The sequence below is a fragment of the Carassius carassius genome, chromosome 40, assembly GCF_963082965.1.
Source record: "Carassius carassius chromosome 40, fCarCar2.1, whole genome shotgun sequence".
NCBI lineage: Eukaryota > Metazoa > Chordata > Actinopteri > Cypriniformes > Cyprinidae > Carassius > Carassius carassius.
The window spans coordinates 7918169-7939052 of NC_081794.1; the positions used below are offsets into that span (position 1 = coordinate 7918169).

The following is a 20884-nucleotide window of genomic DNA, read 5'->3' on the forward strand; positions in this document are numbered from 1 at the left end:
CGTTGGGCTGCCAGACACTTGAGCTCACTTTGCAAATTAGCAGGAGTTGCCCTGCTATCAAACCTGAGCAAGCATTTGCTCATCTCCTGAAATGCAGTATCAGGCAAGCCTGATGAAGAAACTTCTGTAAAGTTTCTTGGATCAAGGAGAGCCAAGTCCGCATACCATGGGTTAAAAAGCGCCTATGGATGCTCTCTGTGACTGTGTCCATCACCTGGTTATGAACTTGTGCTTCATAGGCACTGTTGGCATTTGTGAAGCTCTCATCACTTGCCTTCTCACCAGCCATCATCTTTTCTCCTCCTTTTCTCTGGAAGCATTTCCTCCAGTTCAAGGTCACAATCCTCTTCAGACAGTGTTGTATTTGCCCACAGAACAAAAACATCAGCAGCTTTCTTCACTGACTCAAAATCTCTTGATATTTTCTTCAGAGCATCTTCAGCGGTCAGAACCATTCGGTGAGCAGACAAGATGTCTACACCATGTGTCTGCAGGTATTTTGAGAGTGGTGTTGTGATTTCAAAAATCCTAAGGAAAAGCTGAGCAGTTAGAACTGTTTCATATCTCCTTAAACCCTCCAAGTACCCTTTTGCTTTGACACGTGCTGTTGTTTTCAGGTTTTCCTGGCCCTGACACCTGTCCAGTGTCCTGAGGACGTCATTGTAGACACACTGGTCTGGCTTTCCAAAGGACCCAAAAATCCTCTTCAAAGCAACATCCTTGGCCCACCACCTTGTTTCTCCGATAATGGAAAGGCGCTTGTGTCGACTGTCCTGGCTTCCTTGCTCCCACACATTCATCCTTTGGTATGACTCACGGAAAAAGACTGCAATATCATTCAATAGTGAGAACAACGATCCACTGGAGAGGGACACTTCAGTTGTGTCAGCCAGAACCAAGTTTAGCACATGTGCATAACACCATACATGCACTTGGTTTGGCGCTTTAGAGGACAACAGTGTGGAAAAACCTCTGTATTTTCCTTGCATATTTGATGCACCATCAGTGGCATTACTGACGCAGTTGCTGATTTCCAAGTTACATTTTTTTAATCACATCTGCAAGCATCTGAACAAAATATTGTCCAGTAGATGCTTCACATTTCACCACAGCAAAAAGCCTTTCCTGTACTGTGTCTTTGACATACCTCAGAACTATTGAGCACTGATCTTGGGATGTGATGTCTTGCGTTGTGTCAATCTGCACTGAAAACATCCCAGCTTCAGTAACCTCTTTTGCTATAGTCTCTTGAATTAACTGCAGCACTGTAGATATGGCTTTCATTACAGTTGTTTTTGACAGAAATGTCACAACAGAACCTCGACCTTTAGCCTGGGTTTGATGCATCTTCTTGCTTTTTTCTATGCACTCTGTGAGATGTTCCTTCATGCATATATCATATTTCCCAAGAAGAATGATAAGCTCTAAAAAATTCCCATGATCAATGCTCATGTCATCCAGAGTGTAAGCTGCTTCAGACTGTGTCCCTCTGTAGCTAAGTCCTCTCTTGCCAATGACCTTAACTATGTCTACAATACGTTCCAACACCTGCCGTCTCTTCCGCACTTGATCTCTGTGGGCCACTACTTGGGGACCATGAAGCAGACTGGCTATATCTGCTTTTGATGCCCATAAAAAATAAGCTTCAGCACACAGCCTGTGCATGTTGCTCCTTTCATGCTCCTCTACTCGTTGACTGACATGCTTCCAGTCCTGCATTCCACTTATGAAGGGATTTGTTTCACCTGGCTTGGCAAATGCTAAACAAACTGTACAATATAATGTGTGATTCTCCTCAAAGTATGTAAGCCATTGGCGGTTGGTAGCATCTTTACAACTGAACACTCTCTGTAGAGACAGGTTTTTAGGCTTTTGCTGCGGGTGGTTAGCAAAAAATTGTTTCAGGCTATGACTATCTGACTTGGGCCGTTTGAAATATTGTGATGTAGAGCATCCTGGGACATCCTCGCACTTCCCTGCACTCTCCCTGTCATCTTTTGTACAGCAACTATCTTCAACCTGAATAAAAAATGATTTTAAAGATAGTTTATTAGCTTTTATTGATGCTATGTGTTGCTTTGTGTTAAATAATTAGCATTGAATAACCCATTTAATATTTTGTCAATGTCATATTACACTTTGATTTATATTAAGGCTGTGAAATGAAAATGGCTAGGCCCTATTAATTTTGTCTTTGAAGCTATCACAAACAACCACCAGGTATTTGCCAATTCCACAATAGTAAACACAAACATGAAAGACAAGGAAAAACTGCACTCTGATGGAAGACAGACAGAAAGTGCAAGCTAGGATTTTTTTGGTTAAACAAAAATTTGTTTAATTATTAAGTCCACTTCCTTGTATGTTAGCACGTTTAGAATGGTAGCAATGCATGCCTGATGTTTTCCCGTTTAATACAATATTTTAGTCTTCATTCTAGCAGAAAATGTGAGCTCACTACAACCTCTCATATACAACAATGTGAATGAAACAAATGAAAACCAATACAATACAATGAATGTCCAAAAGATGACACCCACAGACTGTTTTTAAATGGGGTTGGATAAATAAAGTGTGTGTGTGTGTGTGTGTGTGTGTGTGTGTGTGTGTGTGTGTGTGTGTGTGTGTGTGTGTGTGAGTGAGTGAGTGAGTGAGTGAGTGAGAGAGAGATTTTGGTTAAATGACAGTTGTAGGTTACAGTTTGACAAGAGTTTACAGTTTGACAAAAGCACAATGTTTTGTTTTATTGCGAGTGTACACAAATATAAGCAAACACTTTGCAGTTTGAATGATGTCCTTTATGAACAAAATGATGTAAAATGTATTGTTTTTATGTTTCCACTGTTCGATCGCGGCCGCGCTCACACACACACACACACACACACACACATCACGTCTCTCTCGACTCTAACAGTAGTTCCGCATTACATTAATTTTCACGCGAGTTTTATTTATTTTTATATCGTGTATTCTCCGTGTAAATTCATGCACTGACTGAACCGTGACGCCGGTACCGATTCGGTTAAAATGAATACACATGTACCGTTCCACCCCATGCACACCCATGTTGATAGCTAGCTGACTAGTTCGCTAAGATAGGGATAAAGGCAGCCTATTGTGTCCTGCTACTACTGGCACTTACCAGGACCTCTTGCTGATGTGAAGTTAAATCTGTCTGTCCCTCCTCATCATGATCAGGCTGTGGATGCTCAGCCTCAGGCTCAGCTTCCACTTGCTGGTCCTCTACAGTCTCAGTCTGACTCTGGCTAAGCGATGTACTAGTGCTGCTGGCAGTTGCACTGCAACCAAAAAGCTCTGTGAGCTTTTTACACTTTGCTGCATAAGTCTCGAGAGACTTGGCCCTCTTTTCTTTAACTTTTTCCCATCCACCTTTCTCCTTACGTTTCCTGCTTGCCATTCTGCCGGCGATTTGATTCCGGGAATCCGGGGACCAATCACAAACAGGCTAGGCCGACTCTTCTTCCTCGTTTTTTTTTTTTTTTTTTTTTTGCCGACGGCCGGGCAACGGCCCTCGGTTGGACGGCCGTTCTGGACTTTTCCAGAACGCACAGATTGTCAATCCGTCCCTGCCAATATGAATTGAAATTTTCAGCAAAAAAAGGCAAGAACATTTGCTGTGTATCGCTTTTTTCACAATAGAGGTTGTGATGTAAGCACTTTTTTTTCAAACTGAGAACAATTTAATTTGATTTGATAGACCAACCAATTCCATTAATAATTTGTTTCAGTGTTTTAGCATGCATGTCAGCATGCATAAGATTCTTTAAATACTTCCCCTAATGTGCCATAATGAAAAGGATAAACATTTTAAAATAAGAAAATGAGGTTAACTAAGAATAAGAGGTCACTGTACTATTATAACATCCTGCAGGTTTCAGAACTCAAAACTTCGTTGTTAGTCTAAAAACAGCTTGTATTAAAATCAGTCTGCCAAACGACAGCTTTTGGAATGGACAACAACACGTCCACAGAACATGATCAATGCCTGCTTCTACATCACTGCCTGTTAAGCCCCGCCCACCAATTCGCACATGTATTGTTTACGAGAGAGGCGAACTTGCAGGTCTGCACAGAAACCAAGCGATAAAGATGGCTCTGAAGACAAGATCTTGTGCAGTTCCAAGTTGTGGAAAAAAGATGTTTCCGTGGTCTTCCAACTGTTTTCACTACGTATAGTTACTATTGCTTTGTCGCTTCTTACAGATCGTTTGATATCTATTAAAGTATTTTATGCATTTTTTTACCTAAATCACAGCAGCATCCATATATGTGGCATGTACGCTGTCATACAAACCATTTAGCCAATCAAAGCAGTAATTATTTATTTATTATCATAACAGACACATATTTTGGGTTTATTTTTACAGATTTTATGATTGGTCATGAACTACTGTTGTTTCTCTCAGCTGATCAGGTCATTGTTGGTTGCTGATGTCGCAGGTGGTTTCCAAACTCTTGATTTCTCTATGCCCTTTTTTTTTTTTTGCTATAGCTCTAACTGACTTCCTCTTTTCTTTTAGCATCCAAATTGCTTGCTTTTTCAAGTGAAAGTCACGTGATGTGGATAAGTATGGTGACCCATACTCGGAACTAGTGCACAGCCTTTATCCCATCCAAACTTCACACATACAGCAGTGAATACACACACACCGTGAACACACACTCGGAGTTGTGGGCAGCCATTTTTTGCTGGGAGCAGTTGGGGTTCGGTGCCTTGCTCAAGTTGGCAACCTTTGGCAATCTTTGGGACTTTTCTTTCAATTTTGCAATTTGGAGAACCATCTGAACTGTTCTGCGGTTGGTAAGAAGACTCTAATCCAGGGTCAGGGACTTACTGTGATTTTGGTGGCATTGTTGAGTGCACTGACCCACTCCACTAAATCCTGCTTATCATTCGCCTGCAAGTAAAACTTCCTCATTCCAGCGTTGATGACTGTGGGAAGACACAAAGACTTATATTTAAACAATTTGGAGATGATGATATAATCACATTTTTGAGGCATTATTTATAACTTGGGCAACATAGAGAGGAAGAGACTGTCTGACCTACATGTAATCTAAGTGTGTGCTTCTAGGCCTGAAGAAGGGTGCTTTCACACTTCCACTTCTGGTGCACATACAGTTTTCTTTGATGTGAAAGTTTGGTTGGATGATATGAACAAGGTTTTACAAACTTTCCCAATAGCGTTATTATAGTAAAATAAAAGTAAAACTAAAAAAAATGTCATTACTTAAAATAAACATTCAATTTCAAATTTCCTGATAATTTACTCACCACCATGTGATGTGATCCAAGATGTTTATATCTTTCTTTCTTCAGTAAAAAAAAAAAAAGGGTTTTTGATGAAAAACTTCCAGGATTATTCTCCTTATAGTGGACTTCAATGGCTACTAAACGGTTGAAGGTCAAAATTACAGTTTCAGTGCAGCTTCAAAGGGCTCTACACGATACCAGACGAGGAATAGGGGTCTTATTTAGTGAAACGATTGGTAATTATCTTTTTTAAAAAAAAGAAACGGATATGCTTGCCTTATTCTGCTCTGTAATGCATGTCCATGACTTCACGTAAAACATAATCATGTTGAAAAAGTCATAAGCGGACGTACTGCCTACTGCCTTTTTTTTTTTTAGCAAATTACCAATTGTTTCGCTAGATAAGATCCTTATTCCTCGTCTGGTATCGGTTAGAGCCCTCTGAAGCTGCACTGAATCTGTAATTTTGAACTTCAACCATTTGATAGCCATTGAAGTCCTCTATAAGGAGAATATTCCTGAAATGTTTTCATCAAAAACCTTAATTTCTTGTCAACTGAAGTAAGATGTAAACATCTTGGATGACATGGGGGTGAGTAAATATCAGGAAATTTTTATTTGAAAGTGAAATAATCCTTTAAAGGGGTCATATGATGCTGCTAAATAAACATTATTTTGTGTATTTGGTGTAATGAAATCTGTTTATGCGGTTTAAGGTAAAAACAAACAAACACATTTTTCACATACTGTACATTTTTGTTTCTCCTCTATGCCCCGCCTTCTGAAACGCGTCGATTTTCACAAGGCTCATACACACAAACGGCACATCCGGGAACGTAACTGTCAATTTCGTCACCGCCCCTTTTTAGGGTAAAATAAACTAGATTTCCCATAGACTTCCATACAAAATAGGGGCAAAAATCAACGTCTGTACACAACCGGCAGGCGTGAATAACTAAAGAAATACTTAAGACAAAACATGTCAATTAATTATATGTCCACCCTGCCTGCCACAGAGCGTGAAAGATACATCCACAAACTTAATTTGGTCAATTTAAAAACACGCCCCTTCATTCTCCCAGTGTCAAATTGGTGTAACACCCCCCCAGTGAATGATTTTACTTCGTATTTGAGAGTAAACATCTTTAAATGTATATATTATGTCTATATATAGTACTGAGTGACTTTTCTGTCCAGCCATACAACTAGCCTGGCTTATCTTTCGATTAGCATCATACGTAATTCATGATATTTCCATAAAAGCAAGATATTGATGATGATGGCAGATAGCCATGAATTTCAAATTTGGGGTTTTAAAAAACATTAATGGTGCACCCAACCACACAACAACTCTCTGGCATGTTGTAAGGTTAGTCCACTTACTCGATCCAATACTGTATAATCTGTTCATAGACATTCTATGACGCGGTGTCGGTTGTGAGTATCTCTCTGAAAAGTGAGGTGTGCTGTGATTGGCCAGCTATCCAGTGCGTTGTGATTGACCGAATGCCTCAAGCCTGAGACCGAAATGTTACTCCTCTTAACATATTGCGAAGCCTTGTCCATCCGGAGCGACGAGACAAAAACATAAAACCCATTATAAACGTGATATAAACATGACTTCTAGTCGTGTTTTCTTTTGGAAGGCAAAAACAAAGTAGTTTCGCTTTCTCAACGGAACAGTGTCACACACTACGGCCTTGAGTAAGCAGAGGCCAGAGGCCTAGAGTGAGCCGTGGTCAACTTTAATGAGCAGAGGCAGGCGGCTTGAGAACGGTGCGGCAGGCGGATTCTACGAAGGAGCATACCTTGGTCTTGCAGCAACCACATGTGACAACCCCGGGCTGGACGCCGCTTTGTCCACGGTGAAAGCCGATTCGGCGATCCACAGTGCAAAGTTGATGTATTTCCTCAGCGACCAGCATGGTTAAGCTCCAGGCATGACGAAGCAGATATTTTCCTCTTTTGGAAGGCCAAAAAAAGTAGTTTCGCTTTCACAGTGAAACACACAGTGTCTATACGACATGGCGGCAGCGGCATCAACAATACTACAACGAAAATGAAAGGTACACCTTCTTTCTTTGCATGAACATCCGTGCGGTGTTATGCAAATCTTCCCACATACTGACGTAGATATGTGGGGGCGTGTTAGAACGAACCATTTCAGGGGGGCGTGGACGAGTGTTAACTTTTATAAAGAACATCTCTTTGGATTTGAGACTTTAGTCTTTGCAGCTTCACAGATCTTCTTTACTCACCAAGAGCTTGTAACACTCCAAAGAGAAAGAACAATATGAAATTGCATCATATGACCTTTTTAACTGAAATAAAAAAATATATAATAAAACATTTTATTTAAGCTATTTGCCAAGACCACATTTCTCATTTTCAACTTGATGAACTAAAAAAATAAATAAACATTACATTTAAATAAAAATTACATGGACAATAAAAACAAACAAACAAACAAATAAAAACACAAAATTATTAATACTAAATCTATATAAAAAAAGTAAAATCTATAAGTATCAGTTTTGCTAAAATAACACATACCAGCAAACCATACCAGAGTCTACTTGAAAAGGTGGTCATGTGAACTCTGATATGGTTAGTTACTGATAAATGCAAATGTGCATGTGAACCGCTATTAAAGAGGTGTGATTCAGTCAAATGTGTGTATATGCGTGTGTGTGCACAGTCAATTTCCTGACAAGAGGGACTAACATACACCGAAAGATTATACTTCTCCTTTCTAAACATGTCACTGTGAATTAACTGAAGCTAAACATGAAACGTTATCTTCACACGTCACAAAAACATTATCTAAACTCCACTGAAATCTTTTTCTGTGCAAGTGTAAAAGTGGAAACTCTCACGTCCCTTTTGTGCGGCTGGTTATAGAAGCAGCTACTATAGTTACTGTTTTCATGTGGTCAACTTAACACACATGTAACTTACTGTCTGTTTCCAACAAAACTGATCAAATCAGCCTTGATATCAAGATTCAATGAACTTTCCATCGTGAGTTAAAGAACATGCTTTTAGTGAACAGCTAACATTAAAGAATCTAATAGCAAACAGTGTTCACTGGGACTGGATCACTCCAGGAGGGTCAGATCACTATTTTAATAAACCCTTTCGAGTAGCAGACTCAATGTATGTTGCTCACATACACTCCTGACAGTGGCCTCTCATCTAACTCCATCGGGTAAAGTCCCAGAACCAGTGATCTCAGAAACAATAGCCAAGGTCAGGGGTTATGGTCTAACATGCCCTACCTTCTGTGTACTGCGACCTCTGAGTGACACGTAGAAAGTAAATCAATTGCTTACCAAAGCAGAACTCTGCCTTTGGCCGCAATTTGGTGGCATCGCTAACCTTTAATGACAAAATATGACCAGATCAATAATATTGCACACATATGCATATTTAAAGGTGCACTAAAACATTTTCCACAATATATATATATATTAGGGGGTGTAATGGTACACAAACATGACGGTTCGGTACAATTAGTTACAATTAGCAACGGAGCCCAAACTTAAATTCAGTTACTATTTATTTTAAACTAATCAACACTCAAATTAAAAAATAAATAAATAAATTGTAAGCAAACATGTAAATTTTTTAATTAACTTCTAAATTACATTATTTCTATTTGTTGTTGAAATATTATAATTTACAGAGTCATAGACTGTTTCATACAATATTTATTTAAACATATACATTAAATAATTAAGAACTTATTAACAGGTAAAATAAGTATAATTAATTATTAAAGTTAAGACAACCCATTATTTTCTTGGAAAAATAACGATACTTATCCACATGATAAAGGATGCTTCAAATGTCCCAAAAATCTGAATAACTAATTTTCAACCAAAATCGAAGTTACAGTCTTTTGCCTTTGCACTGCAGTATTAGGCATAGTCTAATATTTTACAAAGTGCACTTCTCTAGATTTCCTTTCGCTAGCAAATAATGAGCTGTAGACACTGTTGACTTGACTAGGTAAATGAAATGCTACATGACATTTGGTTTACAAGCTGTTTTAATGACATCTTCCTGCGGTTGAAACATTAGTTGAGCGATTACGTGAAATGTTGTTCATTCATGTATTTTTTGCGTTAAAACTAGTAATAAAGAGGAAGGTGTGATCACGCTCAGTCGTGCTCCGCAGTGCTGTTAGAACTGCGGCGTTAAGGTCAATGCACACTGCATTATTTTACACACTGCACACGGCCCTATTTTAACGATCTAAGAGCATGGTCTAAAGCGCACGGTGCAGGTGCTCTCAGCCTGGGCATGTCCGAATCCACTTTGCTAGTTTAATGATGGGAAAACGGTCGGCGCCCCTGGGCGCATGGTCTTGTTCCTATTCTCTTAATAAGTAAAGGGTGTTTTTTGCACGTAATGTGCAATAAACCAATCAGTCTAATCCCTTTGAAAAAGCCAGTTGCGCAAAGTGCATTGTGCACCCACCTATAGGCGTATATTACTAACACGCTCTTTAAATAACAAAGAAAAAATATTGCGCCAGACTTTAGACCAGGTTTGTTTTGGTTTATGGCGCAGTCTTTTTTCCGTTTCACAAAATAGCAACGCGCCAACAATGTGCCTATCCCTTTTTAAGACCAGCACACCCTTGGGCGCACAGATGGGTGCAAATGCATTTGCACAGGACTGTGCAACGTGGCACAGGATGGGAAAATGAGAACTGCGTTGGGCTGAAACTAGCAAACACACGACTTTATTGTCAGAATGTTCTGAAAAAAATTAATAAATACACATACAGGTACACATGGTACTTCCACCAACCGAAAAACCCATACCGAAAAATTTCTGTACAAACATGTGTACCGTTACACCCATAATATATATATATTATATATGAAAAACTGTTTTCAATTATTATACATAAGAGTTTGGATCACATGGCCAGCCATTACAAGAGAATGGTGAATCTGAATGCAAAGAAAAGTCATGCCACACTTTAAAACAAACCACACAATTTAAAATGTATCATTCAAGTCTGGGAATATAAAGCTGGTAATAACTAGTAATTACAAACCTTGGATATATATATTAGTTTGAGGGAGCCAACATAGGATGTTCCTTCTGGAAGATTCTGTAGAAGGAGAAGGTTCAAGTCATTAGAGCTGAAATTCAGAATAAAATGATACACACTGATTTGATGTGAGAAGTGTGTTTGTGTGTGTTTTGAGCAGTGTCTGAAAACAAATGTGGACAGAATACATTTATGGTGAGTGTACGGAATTCTCCAAAGTTGTAGAATTGCACAGGGGTCTATGAAAGTTTTAGCACACATCTACAGATGCACTGAGGTAAATTATTTAAAGTCAGACGTGGCATCAATAAAAGATGCTGGCTGGGGCTACTGACTGAGTCTTAGATAAAGTGATTGGTACAGAACCTGTGGCAGCCAAGAAAAAAAGAGGGAATCCATTAAAAGAAACAAAGAAAGAACACGAAGAATAAAAAAAGACAGGTCCTGACAAAGGCTCTTCATCAGTGATCTCAGTTCTAGTCAAGTTTCGTCTGAGATTTCCTCTTTTACTCCATGCTAAATAAGTTTAAGACACTGAAAGTATCAGTATAAGTTACAATGAGGCATACAAAGAAAAAAAATGTATTACTATATTAACATTTATTTTTACTAGATTTTACAGTGTTAAATAAGTATTTTTTCATTAAACTCTTCGTAATTACCATTTCTGTAGATTCCTTGCATGTACACCCAACACAGTTATGAACAGTTAGTTTGCTAGTCTGGAGTCTCAGACAAAGACACCCTTAAAAAGCTGTACAGCAAAGCAAAGTGTGACCCACGCATATGCAAATACATTTACACACATGCAAACAACATAAATCTGAATGGTTAAAGTGGTCTGGAGGCAAAGACACATCAATGCCCTCCAATACTTTATGAGATTATAACAGAGGCCATGGCACTCATATCCTTTACCCACAAACACATTAGAGCTGGAATTTCTCAACAGGCTATATTAGCAAAGTTTCAGAGTAAAAAAGGCCAATAAATATGCAGAAAAAAATGATGCTTTTTAAAGCTCTAATTATAACAAGGTGTGTAGGAGAGGAAATGTTAGGATCACACAATGTTTTGCATATCAAGATTCTAACTGTGATAGCAGAAAAAGGTCAACTGTGGCTTACAGTTTTCCTGTTTCTACAGTTACTGCCCCAAAACCACTGAGACACTGCACTGTCTTACTGCAGAACTATGGTGTGCAGTATTTCTACCCATGTTTTTTCAGTAACTAGGGATAAAAATAATAAGAACTTTACTCTAGTTCTATTACCTGATTTTTCTTAATGCTTCTAGTTCCTTTATGGCCCAATTAATGAATGTTTTAGTACTTTTGAGTAAGAAATATTTGGGGAAAAAAAGTAATTTTCATGAAATTCATTTCATTTTCTGCCTATTCGTAATCTACTGCCAAATATTATAATTTAAGTTTTCATGTTTTTTTTATTTTTCTCATGTATTTCGAGATGAAAGTAACAACTTGCAGTTCAGTAAGTAATCTAACTAAGTCAGTAACAACTAATGATTAATTTAATAATACTATTCAGTGTTTTGATTCACTAACAAATCAAGAATCATCCATTTTGGAACTGGACTACATTAGTTACTGTAAGTTTCATGCAGTAGCTTCATTCTTGGTGTTTTAACACCAGTTATGTTTCTGTCCACATGGCAGAATAATGCACAAAACTTACTGTTACAGCAATCATACTATTTCAATACATATCAAAAAGCAAAAAGAGAATTTTGGTTTGATTTCAAAACTTATCAATAACCTATTTACTATATGAAACTTAAAAAGGTCAATGACTAGCCCCTGGGGAACACCATGCTGCCATGCCATTTGATAAATTTTTTTGACATGTATTGACTTCCACAGAAATGGTAAAACAAAGGGAGGCCTTCAGATGTAAAATTAAGAGCCAATGTATTTAACGATGCACTGACAGACTGAAAGACATAAGGAGGGGTAGATACCTGAGGGTTATCCATGTACCACATCAGGCTGCCTTGCAGGGTGTCCAGAATGAAGTAGCGTCGTAAAAACTTGCCGCTGCTCTCCATCTCCTCTATGTCTAGAAAGCCACAGATCCGATTCTGACGATCTACGTATGGCATTTCTGAAACTAAGCATTACCCTGCAACACAAAGAAAATAATGCTGATTATAAGGGAGATGAGAAGAACAGAGAAAGAGGTGGAAGATTTGGTATTTTTGTGTATAATCGTCTAGCAAAACGCTGGTAATTTCCTATGATGTCACCCTTGGTCATGCTCTATGGAAGTGACACCTATTTAATTCCAGACCTCTGTGCTGATGAAAACCCAGTCAGACGAAGCTGCACGAATACAAATGACTTGATTTGTGACATTTCCACAGCTGAGAAGCAATGCACAACTTAAACATTGTAATTTCCCATTTACCCGCAGCCCCTCTAAATCTGTAACTGTGATTCTTGCAAAAGTTATGGGGCCATTAGGGCAGAATTTAATCAAAGCTTGGGGGACCAAGAATTTAACCAAAGCTTGGGGGGGGCAGCGTCCCCCCAGCATCAATCCTCTAAAGATAAGGAAATTGTAAATCAATTCAACTGTGTAACAGAGGTGCTGAGATTTTTTAGATTTCTGAGTTATATAATATTAATATTATAAGAATATTCATAGTCTTTATATTTCACCCTAACAATATTAATTCTGCCATCAATTATGCATCCTCGTGTCAGCCCAAATCCATAAGACTTTCATTCATCTTCGAAACAGAAATTAAGGTATTTTTTATGAAACCTGTAAGATTTCTGTCTATCCATTTAAAGTGCATTCCACCAAAACATTTGCATTATTATTAGCAAAAAATGTGTACAAAAAATTGTGAATTATATGAATCGATTGTTTAATCCGAGTTAAAAGGAAGCTAGCTGTCAGAAATAGTTTTCCAAATTGTGTTTCTAGTTTGCCATGTAACAAGCGTTGTACTGTGATACAGGAGTACAATCTAAGAAGGCACTTCAAGTCTAAGCACTCAAACTTCAACAGACAATTTCTTCCAGTCTCTGATACTCACTGACATAAAGTGCAAAGCCTAACAAGCTATCATGGTCAGATCATGTTTCGAGCAAGAGAAAGCTCTTTTAGCCTCACTCTCTGTAGCATGTTTCCTTAAGAAAAAAGAAGAAGCGGTCACTGACTCAAAGAGTGTGAAAGATTACATGCTAACACTATAGAGGAGCTTGTAATAAAGACAGAAACAACATAATCTCTCTCTCTCTCTCTCTCTCTCTCTCTCTATATATATATATATTAATACAGATGTTTGACACAATGACAAGAAGTGAAATACTGGCATTCTTAGATAAAAAAAAAAGGTGGAGTCAATGCTTGTGAATGAAACCACCGATAAGAAAGCTGTCTTTATGTCTTAATTTTGGATAGCACATTAATCAACATTAACAACTTAGTTTCATGAAAGCACCACGTTTCAAAGGCTCCTATGAGATGTGGCAGCCAAGCACAGTGATTTACTCCTACATCACAATGATAAATGGCAAGAGAAACAGAAAACATTGTTGTGGACTCAGACAGAATAATGTTTCTTTACATCACTGGAGAGCTGTCACATTTCTGTCTTTAATGCGAAATGAAAATGCTATAGCAAAAGTGTGTTTTCTGAGTGACAGCTTCCATCACTTGAACAGCCTTAATCTGGTATTGCAGTGATGAGATAAAATGGTCTGTGATATTGTTGCAACACTCGATGGATTTAAACTGAAGATGTGCTCTTTTTTTTTCTTTTGGAACCACTATAAAATGCATCACTTTCCAGCACTGCAAGACTTCATAAAAAAACTAGACAACAACAAATTAGAAACGATATGATGAAACTTTGCTGCAAGGTTTGATGACTTCAACACACCTCCAGAGTTAATTCAATTTGCTATTGCTGTAGAGAGAGTTTGCATGCACAAGCTTCTCACATATGTGATTTTTTTATTTTTTATGTTGTTGATATTTAGGACTTTTAATCATTTTTTGGATGTGCTCTTTGAGTAACAGCCAAAAAAAACGATGTAGCAAAATTACATATTAAGGATGTTTTCATTGATTTCTGCCATGTAATGTAAGTAGCAACATATATATTTTTTCCATATTGTGATATACATTAGAGTAAAAGGGATTATTGAAAAAAAAATGTGGCACAGGGACTTGGTTCAATCAGTAGGTTTTTAATATGAATGGATGCAGAGATAAATGTGAGACTGCAGTCAGATATAAGAAAGAGACTAAATGACTGGAGAAGTCCTGCAATACATCACCAACAAGAATTATGTCATTTTTACAGGAAGAGTTTACATTTTGATTAGAAAATTTATGAGGCTGCAAATAAATAAATAAAAAAAAACAATGAGATTGATAAGATGCATTTAGAAAATTTAATTGTCATTTAATACTAACTTTAAGGGTATTTTGTATTTCACATTGATAATATTAATGATATTTCGGTCTAAATAACTCTGAACACGTTTGCTGCAGGATAATAATCTGGGCCTCAAAAGACAGTAGTTTGCCCTTATTTACTGTATTATGATAACTTCTGCATCGTGTACACTTTCTTACGTATTTGCTGTAGGCTGCTCTGAATATTGGCTTTTCAGAAATGTTGCAGATAAAGCAAGTTCAATCTTGACCCAAGCTCAGTGGAAAAATGTGCCTATACTTACATTCTTGCAAAACTCTAAAAACATATTTATACATACAATTCCAACTTAAGTGAACACTAGTAGCAGTAAAACAACTTATGTTGCTTTTCACACAACTTTTTACAGGGGCAGATTATCAATTAACGACTCATCAATGAAGACTCAACACTGCGTTATAACCTCAAAACATCTGATTTTGTAAACAAATACATTTTGGCTTCATATATACATCCTTATATAGAGTATACAGCTTTTATCTATGTAAGCTTTTCCCTAGTAAGCTTGCTCGGTAGCTGACCTGGTACAGAACTGTAGGGGTATGCTATTTTCAATCGCAAATAGGCATTAATCTTTTAGTGCCACTCTTTGTCATTTCACTTTGAAACTTCAGTGAAACTTGCAAGGAGCAACGTAATATCAATTTGTCAAAAATGTTGCCATAGGCAAATATTTTTCAGGAGCCTGGGTGGGTCAGTCTCCTCCCCCTTCTAGTCAAAGGAATTTTCTGTCAATTTCTACTGTATCTGTGAGGTATGTGCTGTGCACAACTACATATTACCATGTAAGACTAGTCAGCATGCTCTCTGAACAACTAGCTGAGCAGTTGGTTTTAGCCCTGTATAATTAAACTGTAATCACAAATTATTTTGCATTTAGTGTGGAGAGACAAATGACCTGTCACTGTAAACTTGTTGGATTGCTGCAGTGTAGCAGTAGAGTCAGGAATCATGCGCTGTGTCCTTGTTAGTGGTCGACTGATATTGGTTTTTTGACAGCCGGTGCCGATATCTTGGAAACCAGGGGGTCAATAGCCGATATAATTATTCATTTATTTAAATTAATAATTAAGAAATTTGAACTAATTTGACAATGGATTAAAAAGTAAATATGTAAAATAAGCATTCTTATATTTTAGAAGTATTTTTCACAAATAAATAAATATTTAAATAAATATAATAAAGGAAGTAAAAACTGCAACCAACAGGGCACTCATTATTCTGGAAAATCTGAGTGCATTGGGAATCATATACAGTATATATACGTATGTATATATATATATATATATATATATATATATATATATACAGTCGTGGCCAAAAGTTTTGAGAATTACATAAATATTCGTTTCCAAAAAGTTTGCTGCTAAACTGCTTTTAGATCTTTGTTTCAGTTGTTTCTGTAATGTACTGAAATATAATTACAGGCACTTCATACGTTTCAAAGGCTTTTATCGACAATTACATGACATTTATGCAAAGAGTCAGTATTTGCAGTGTTGGCCCTTCTTTTTCAGGACCTCTGCAATTCGATCAATGTAAACAATAACTCAATGGGATTTGCTATGCACTATATTGTAGTATATAAAGTTGGAAAGTTCCACTCGTTTTTTTGTCATGTCATGATGATGAATAAAGATTTCATCCACAGGAAGATCTCTGTCTGTCTCACTCTGATTCATAGAGACAGACAAATATAGACACACACACTCATCCAGACCTCTGATGACCATGCAATATAAGCCCTGACTGTAGAAGATGAAGAAAATAAAATATATATATATAAAATTTTGTATTCTTTATTTTTTGTAATTTAATTAAAAAAAGAAAACTTTCTTACATTCTATATTCATTGCACACAAACTGAAATATTTAAATGTTTTCAATTCTTATGGTTACGTCTTACAGCTTAGGGGAATTAGAAATTCAGTATCTCAAACAATTGTAATATTTTCTCAAAGATAAAAAAAGAAACCTGCAATACAGAAATGTTCAAGATCTAGAAAAGTAGGTTTAATTATTCACTCAATACTTGGTTGGGGCTCCTTTTGCACAAATTACTGCTTCAATGCGGCATTGCATGGAGGTGATAAGCCTGTGGCACTGCTAAGGAATTTTTGAACCCCAGGTCGCTTTGATAGCTGCCTTCAGCTCCTCTGTATTGTTTGGTCGGCTGTTACTTATCCTTCCCTTGACAATACCCCATAGATTCTCAATGGGGTTCAGATCAAGGGAGTTGGCTGGCCAATCAAGCACAGTACTATAATGGTCAGCAAACAAGTTAGAAGTGGTTTTGGCACTGTGGGCAGGTGCTAAGCCCTGCTGAGTCTCCAAAAAGCTTGTCAGCAGAAGAAAGCATGAAGTACTGTAAAATCTCCCGAGAAGGCTGCATTGATTTTGGACCAACACCAGCAGATGACATGGCACCCCAAATCATCACAGGCTGTGGAAACTTCACACTGGATTCTGTGCCTCTCCACTTTTCCTCCAGACTCTGGGACCTTGATTTCCAAATGAAATGCAACATTTACTTTCATCTGAAAAGAGGACTCTGGACCACTGAGCAACAGTCCAGTTCTTTTTCTCCTTAGCCCAGGTGAGATGCGTCTTACGTTGTTTGTGGTTCAGGAGCGACTTAGTTCTAGGAATGCAACAGCTGTAGATCATTTCCAGAAGGCTTCTATGTGTGGTGACTCTTGATGCATTGACTCTGGGTTCAGTCCACTCCTCTTGAAACTCTCCTAAGTTCTTGAATCGGGTCATCCTGACAATCTTCCCAAGGCTGCGGCCTTCCCTGTTGCTCTTGCACCTTTTCATACCACACTTTTTCCTTCCAGTCAACTTTCTATGAATATATTTTGATACAGCACTCTGTGAACAGCCAGCCCTTTCAGCGGTGAACTTCTGTGGCATTGTGAAGGGTGTCGATGATGGTCTTCTGGACAACTCTCAAGTCATTAGACTTCCCCATAATTGTGGTTGCATGTTCTAAAGTAGTACAGGAGGTACCCAGTATTTATAATCAAAATTAATCAAGCTTAAAATGGAATATTATAATTTTTTGAGATACTGAATTCTTAGCTGTAAGTCATAATATTTGAAATAATTCATTATTTTTTATATTTTAGTTATTATGTGTGCAATGAATCTAGAATATAAGAAAGTTTCTTTTTTTTTAATTAAATTGCAAAAAAAAAAAAAAAGACCTTTTCCATTTTATTCATGTTTTTTGCACCTATAAACTGATGAATGACCCATAATCAGTTTGTGCCTGCAATAAAAGCAACAGTAGGGATGGGCGTTTTCCGCAAATATCACATTCGAATATTTTAGCTCACAAAAAATGAATATTCGAATATTCGTTTATTTAAATTAAGTTTAATGAGACAGACGTTATTTTTCAGCAACATTTATTTTTTCCGTCATTTTTGAACAAGCTTACACACAATGAGCTTGAACATTACACATTAAAAGCAAAAAAAAAAAAAAAAAAGTGAACAAAGAAAAAACGTAAAGCAGCCTGCAGCAATTATACAGATTGTAGCTTACACTTAACCTTGAAACTTTTAAACTGTCAGCAAATCTTTTTTCCTTTTTTTCTATTGTTTTACATGTTCTTGTTAAGAAACATGTGAACATGATCGGGGGAAAGTCGTCTCCTTAGTCTGTTAACAATAAGGCCGGCCGCGGCGAAAACGCGCTCTGATGGCACAGATGTTGTCGGGACTCACAAATAACGGTGTGCTAAGCGAATAAGTTTTGTGAAGCGCTTCGTGTTTTTGTTTCACCACTGAATGGGATCCTCATCTGGTGGAATACATGGCTCCAGCAAGAACTGTTCCCACTCGTCTCGGCTGGACTCTCTGTAATCATCGCTGAAGAACTGGCTCAGCCTTTTCCGACGAGTGGGCATTGCATCCTCTTCATCGTTGGTGGCGACAGCAGCATCCGCTCCACTCGCATCAAGGAAAATGTTCTGATAATGTTCAAAAATGTTTTCATCGAGAAACCTGAGATGTTTGTGCCGATCGAGGGTCTAGGGCGGACGCGAGAAGAGGAGTTTTCACTGCATTCTCCAAGTTAGCGGTGTTTATTCGTTGCTTGAGAGATGCCGCAACAATGTTCTTATTCATTCATTAATTATTTTTTCCTTGCATACATCTTCACGCAGTTCTTATTCATTCATTAATTATTTTTTCCTTGCATACATCTTTAAATATGCCGTGGAGAATCACAGAAAGTGACCGAATTAGGTTTAATTGTGGACTTTTTTTCTTTTTTTTTCTTTTTTATGGCAAGCAAAAATATAGCGAAATTCGAATATCATTTTTATTTATCGAATAATTAGAGCAGAACGAATATTCGAATGTTCGACTATCCGTGCACACCCCTCATGCTGTTGGTCAGAACACATGACCTACAGACCCCATCTGTGCTTCTGTTTATCTTCACGTTTGAGTGAGAGAGACAGATTCAGGTTTAAGTCAGGGGAGATGGCATTTCCTTTCTTATTCATTGTCAATATATTTGCATCAGGTGTACAGTGTGAAATTTCTTTGTTATATTATCTAGCAAGAGATAGATCTTTCTAAATCTTCTTCCTTTCTTTCTATATCTTCTTAGTGGGGAGTCGTGGCCTAATGGTTAGAGTCGGACTCCCAATCGAAAGGTTGTGAGTTCGAGTCCCGGGCCGGCAGGAATTGTGGGTGGGGGGAGTGCATGTACAGTTCTCTCTCCACCTTCAATACCACGACTTAGGTGCCCTTGAGCAAGGCATCGAACCCCCAACTGCTCCCCGGGCGCCGCAGCATAAATGGCTGCCCACTGCTCCGGGTGTGTGCTCACAGTGTGTGTGTGTGTTCACTGCTCTGTGTGTGTGCATTTCGGATGGGTTAAATGCAGAGCACAAATTCTGAGTATGGGTCACCATACTTGGCTGAATGTCACTTCACTTTCTTCACTTTCTTTTTCTAGCAAGAGATAGATCTTTCTAAATCTTCTTCCTTTCTTTCTATATCTTCTTCCTTGTCAGGTAAAACTCGTAAATTACCAGAATAAAATGCAAATCGGATTGACTGGATCTAGATGAAACAGCAGTGAAGTATTCGGATGCTGAGCATAACTGGTATCAAGCTACTGGCTGTAAGAGAATAATTTCCATCAGTGTTACCTACAGTATAACATGCCAGTGGCAGCATTTCAGCAAAATGATATTATGTTGCTTCTTGCAGGTTTTGTTACCATTTTAAAGTGGAATGTCCAGTGACTGGCACTAAATGCGTGTCAAATTTTAAATCTGGCAATTAGTCAATGCCATTAGTGAAACTATGAAATCAAGTCCCAACGGTTAGCATTACCATTTCATATTTTTAAATATCATTAAACGTGCAGTATGGAATTTTTGGCCACCAGGGGTCACTCAATCAAAATAATAACATGAGACGTACTTTGATGACGTCGGGAAAGAGCGTAGGCTCATGGGAGTTGTTGTTAATTGGAACATGCGCTCTGTCGCTCCACACATTCCTCACTCATTTTAACTGAGGCCGGCGACACACTGGATGCGTGGCGCAAGCGGCTCAGCTGCGTGGCGTGTCATTTTTTAATTCGGCTCCCATGTTAATAGGTTAGAGCTTGCAGACTGCCTGCGTGAGACGCGTGTCTCAGGCCCGGCTCGAGCCGCGCAGAAAACGTGTGCATGCTAGAAATAGAACAGACGCCTATTTTTCACGCGACACGCACGCGTGTTGGAAGCGTTTCCAGGCAAAATATAATAGGAAATTATGTTTATATGTTATTTTGTACACAAATACATATTAATTCATGACATTTTGATGTTTGAAAGTCTATAGGTTGACATAAATTCAGATACAAATGTAATTTAAAAAATAAATAAATAATTATCGATTTTCAAATATTGCACCTGTCAAACATAGTCTATTTTGCCGTCAATACTGTTGACGGTGTCCTTTATCAGTAGGCTTTATATTTATGTTCAACATGAAGTATAGATATTGTTGTCATGAAGACAAGAGCCTGGTCTGTAGGCGGTCTCCCTCTGTGTCACCTAC

The 20884-nt window shown here is 38.0% G+C and overlaps 1 protein-coding gene across 5 annotated transcripts in view; it reads right to left on the reverse strand.

Annotated features, from left to right (window-relative positions):
- plekha1b (pleckstrin homology domain containing, family A (phosphoinositide binding specific) member 1b) overlaps positions 1-20884 on the reverse strand; it is a 51173-nt gene that overhangs the window by 24893 nt on the left and 5396 nt on the right. For all 5 annotated transcript variants that reach the window (XM_059531940.1, XM_059531942.1, XM_059531941.1 and 2 more), the window contains exons 2-5: positions 12321-12481; positions 10347-10403; positions 8608-8653; positions 4857-4954 (exon numbers count right to left, since the gene is read on the reverse strand). In XM_059531940.1, the coding sequence (XP_059387923.1) occupies positions 4857-4954; positions 8608-8653; positions 10347-10403; positions 12321-12461 (342 nt within the window). In that variant the 5' untranslated portion in view covers positions 12462-12481. The remainder of the gene's footprint in view (positions 1-4856; positions 4955-8607; positions 8654-10346; positions 10404-12320; positions 12482-20884) is intronic.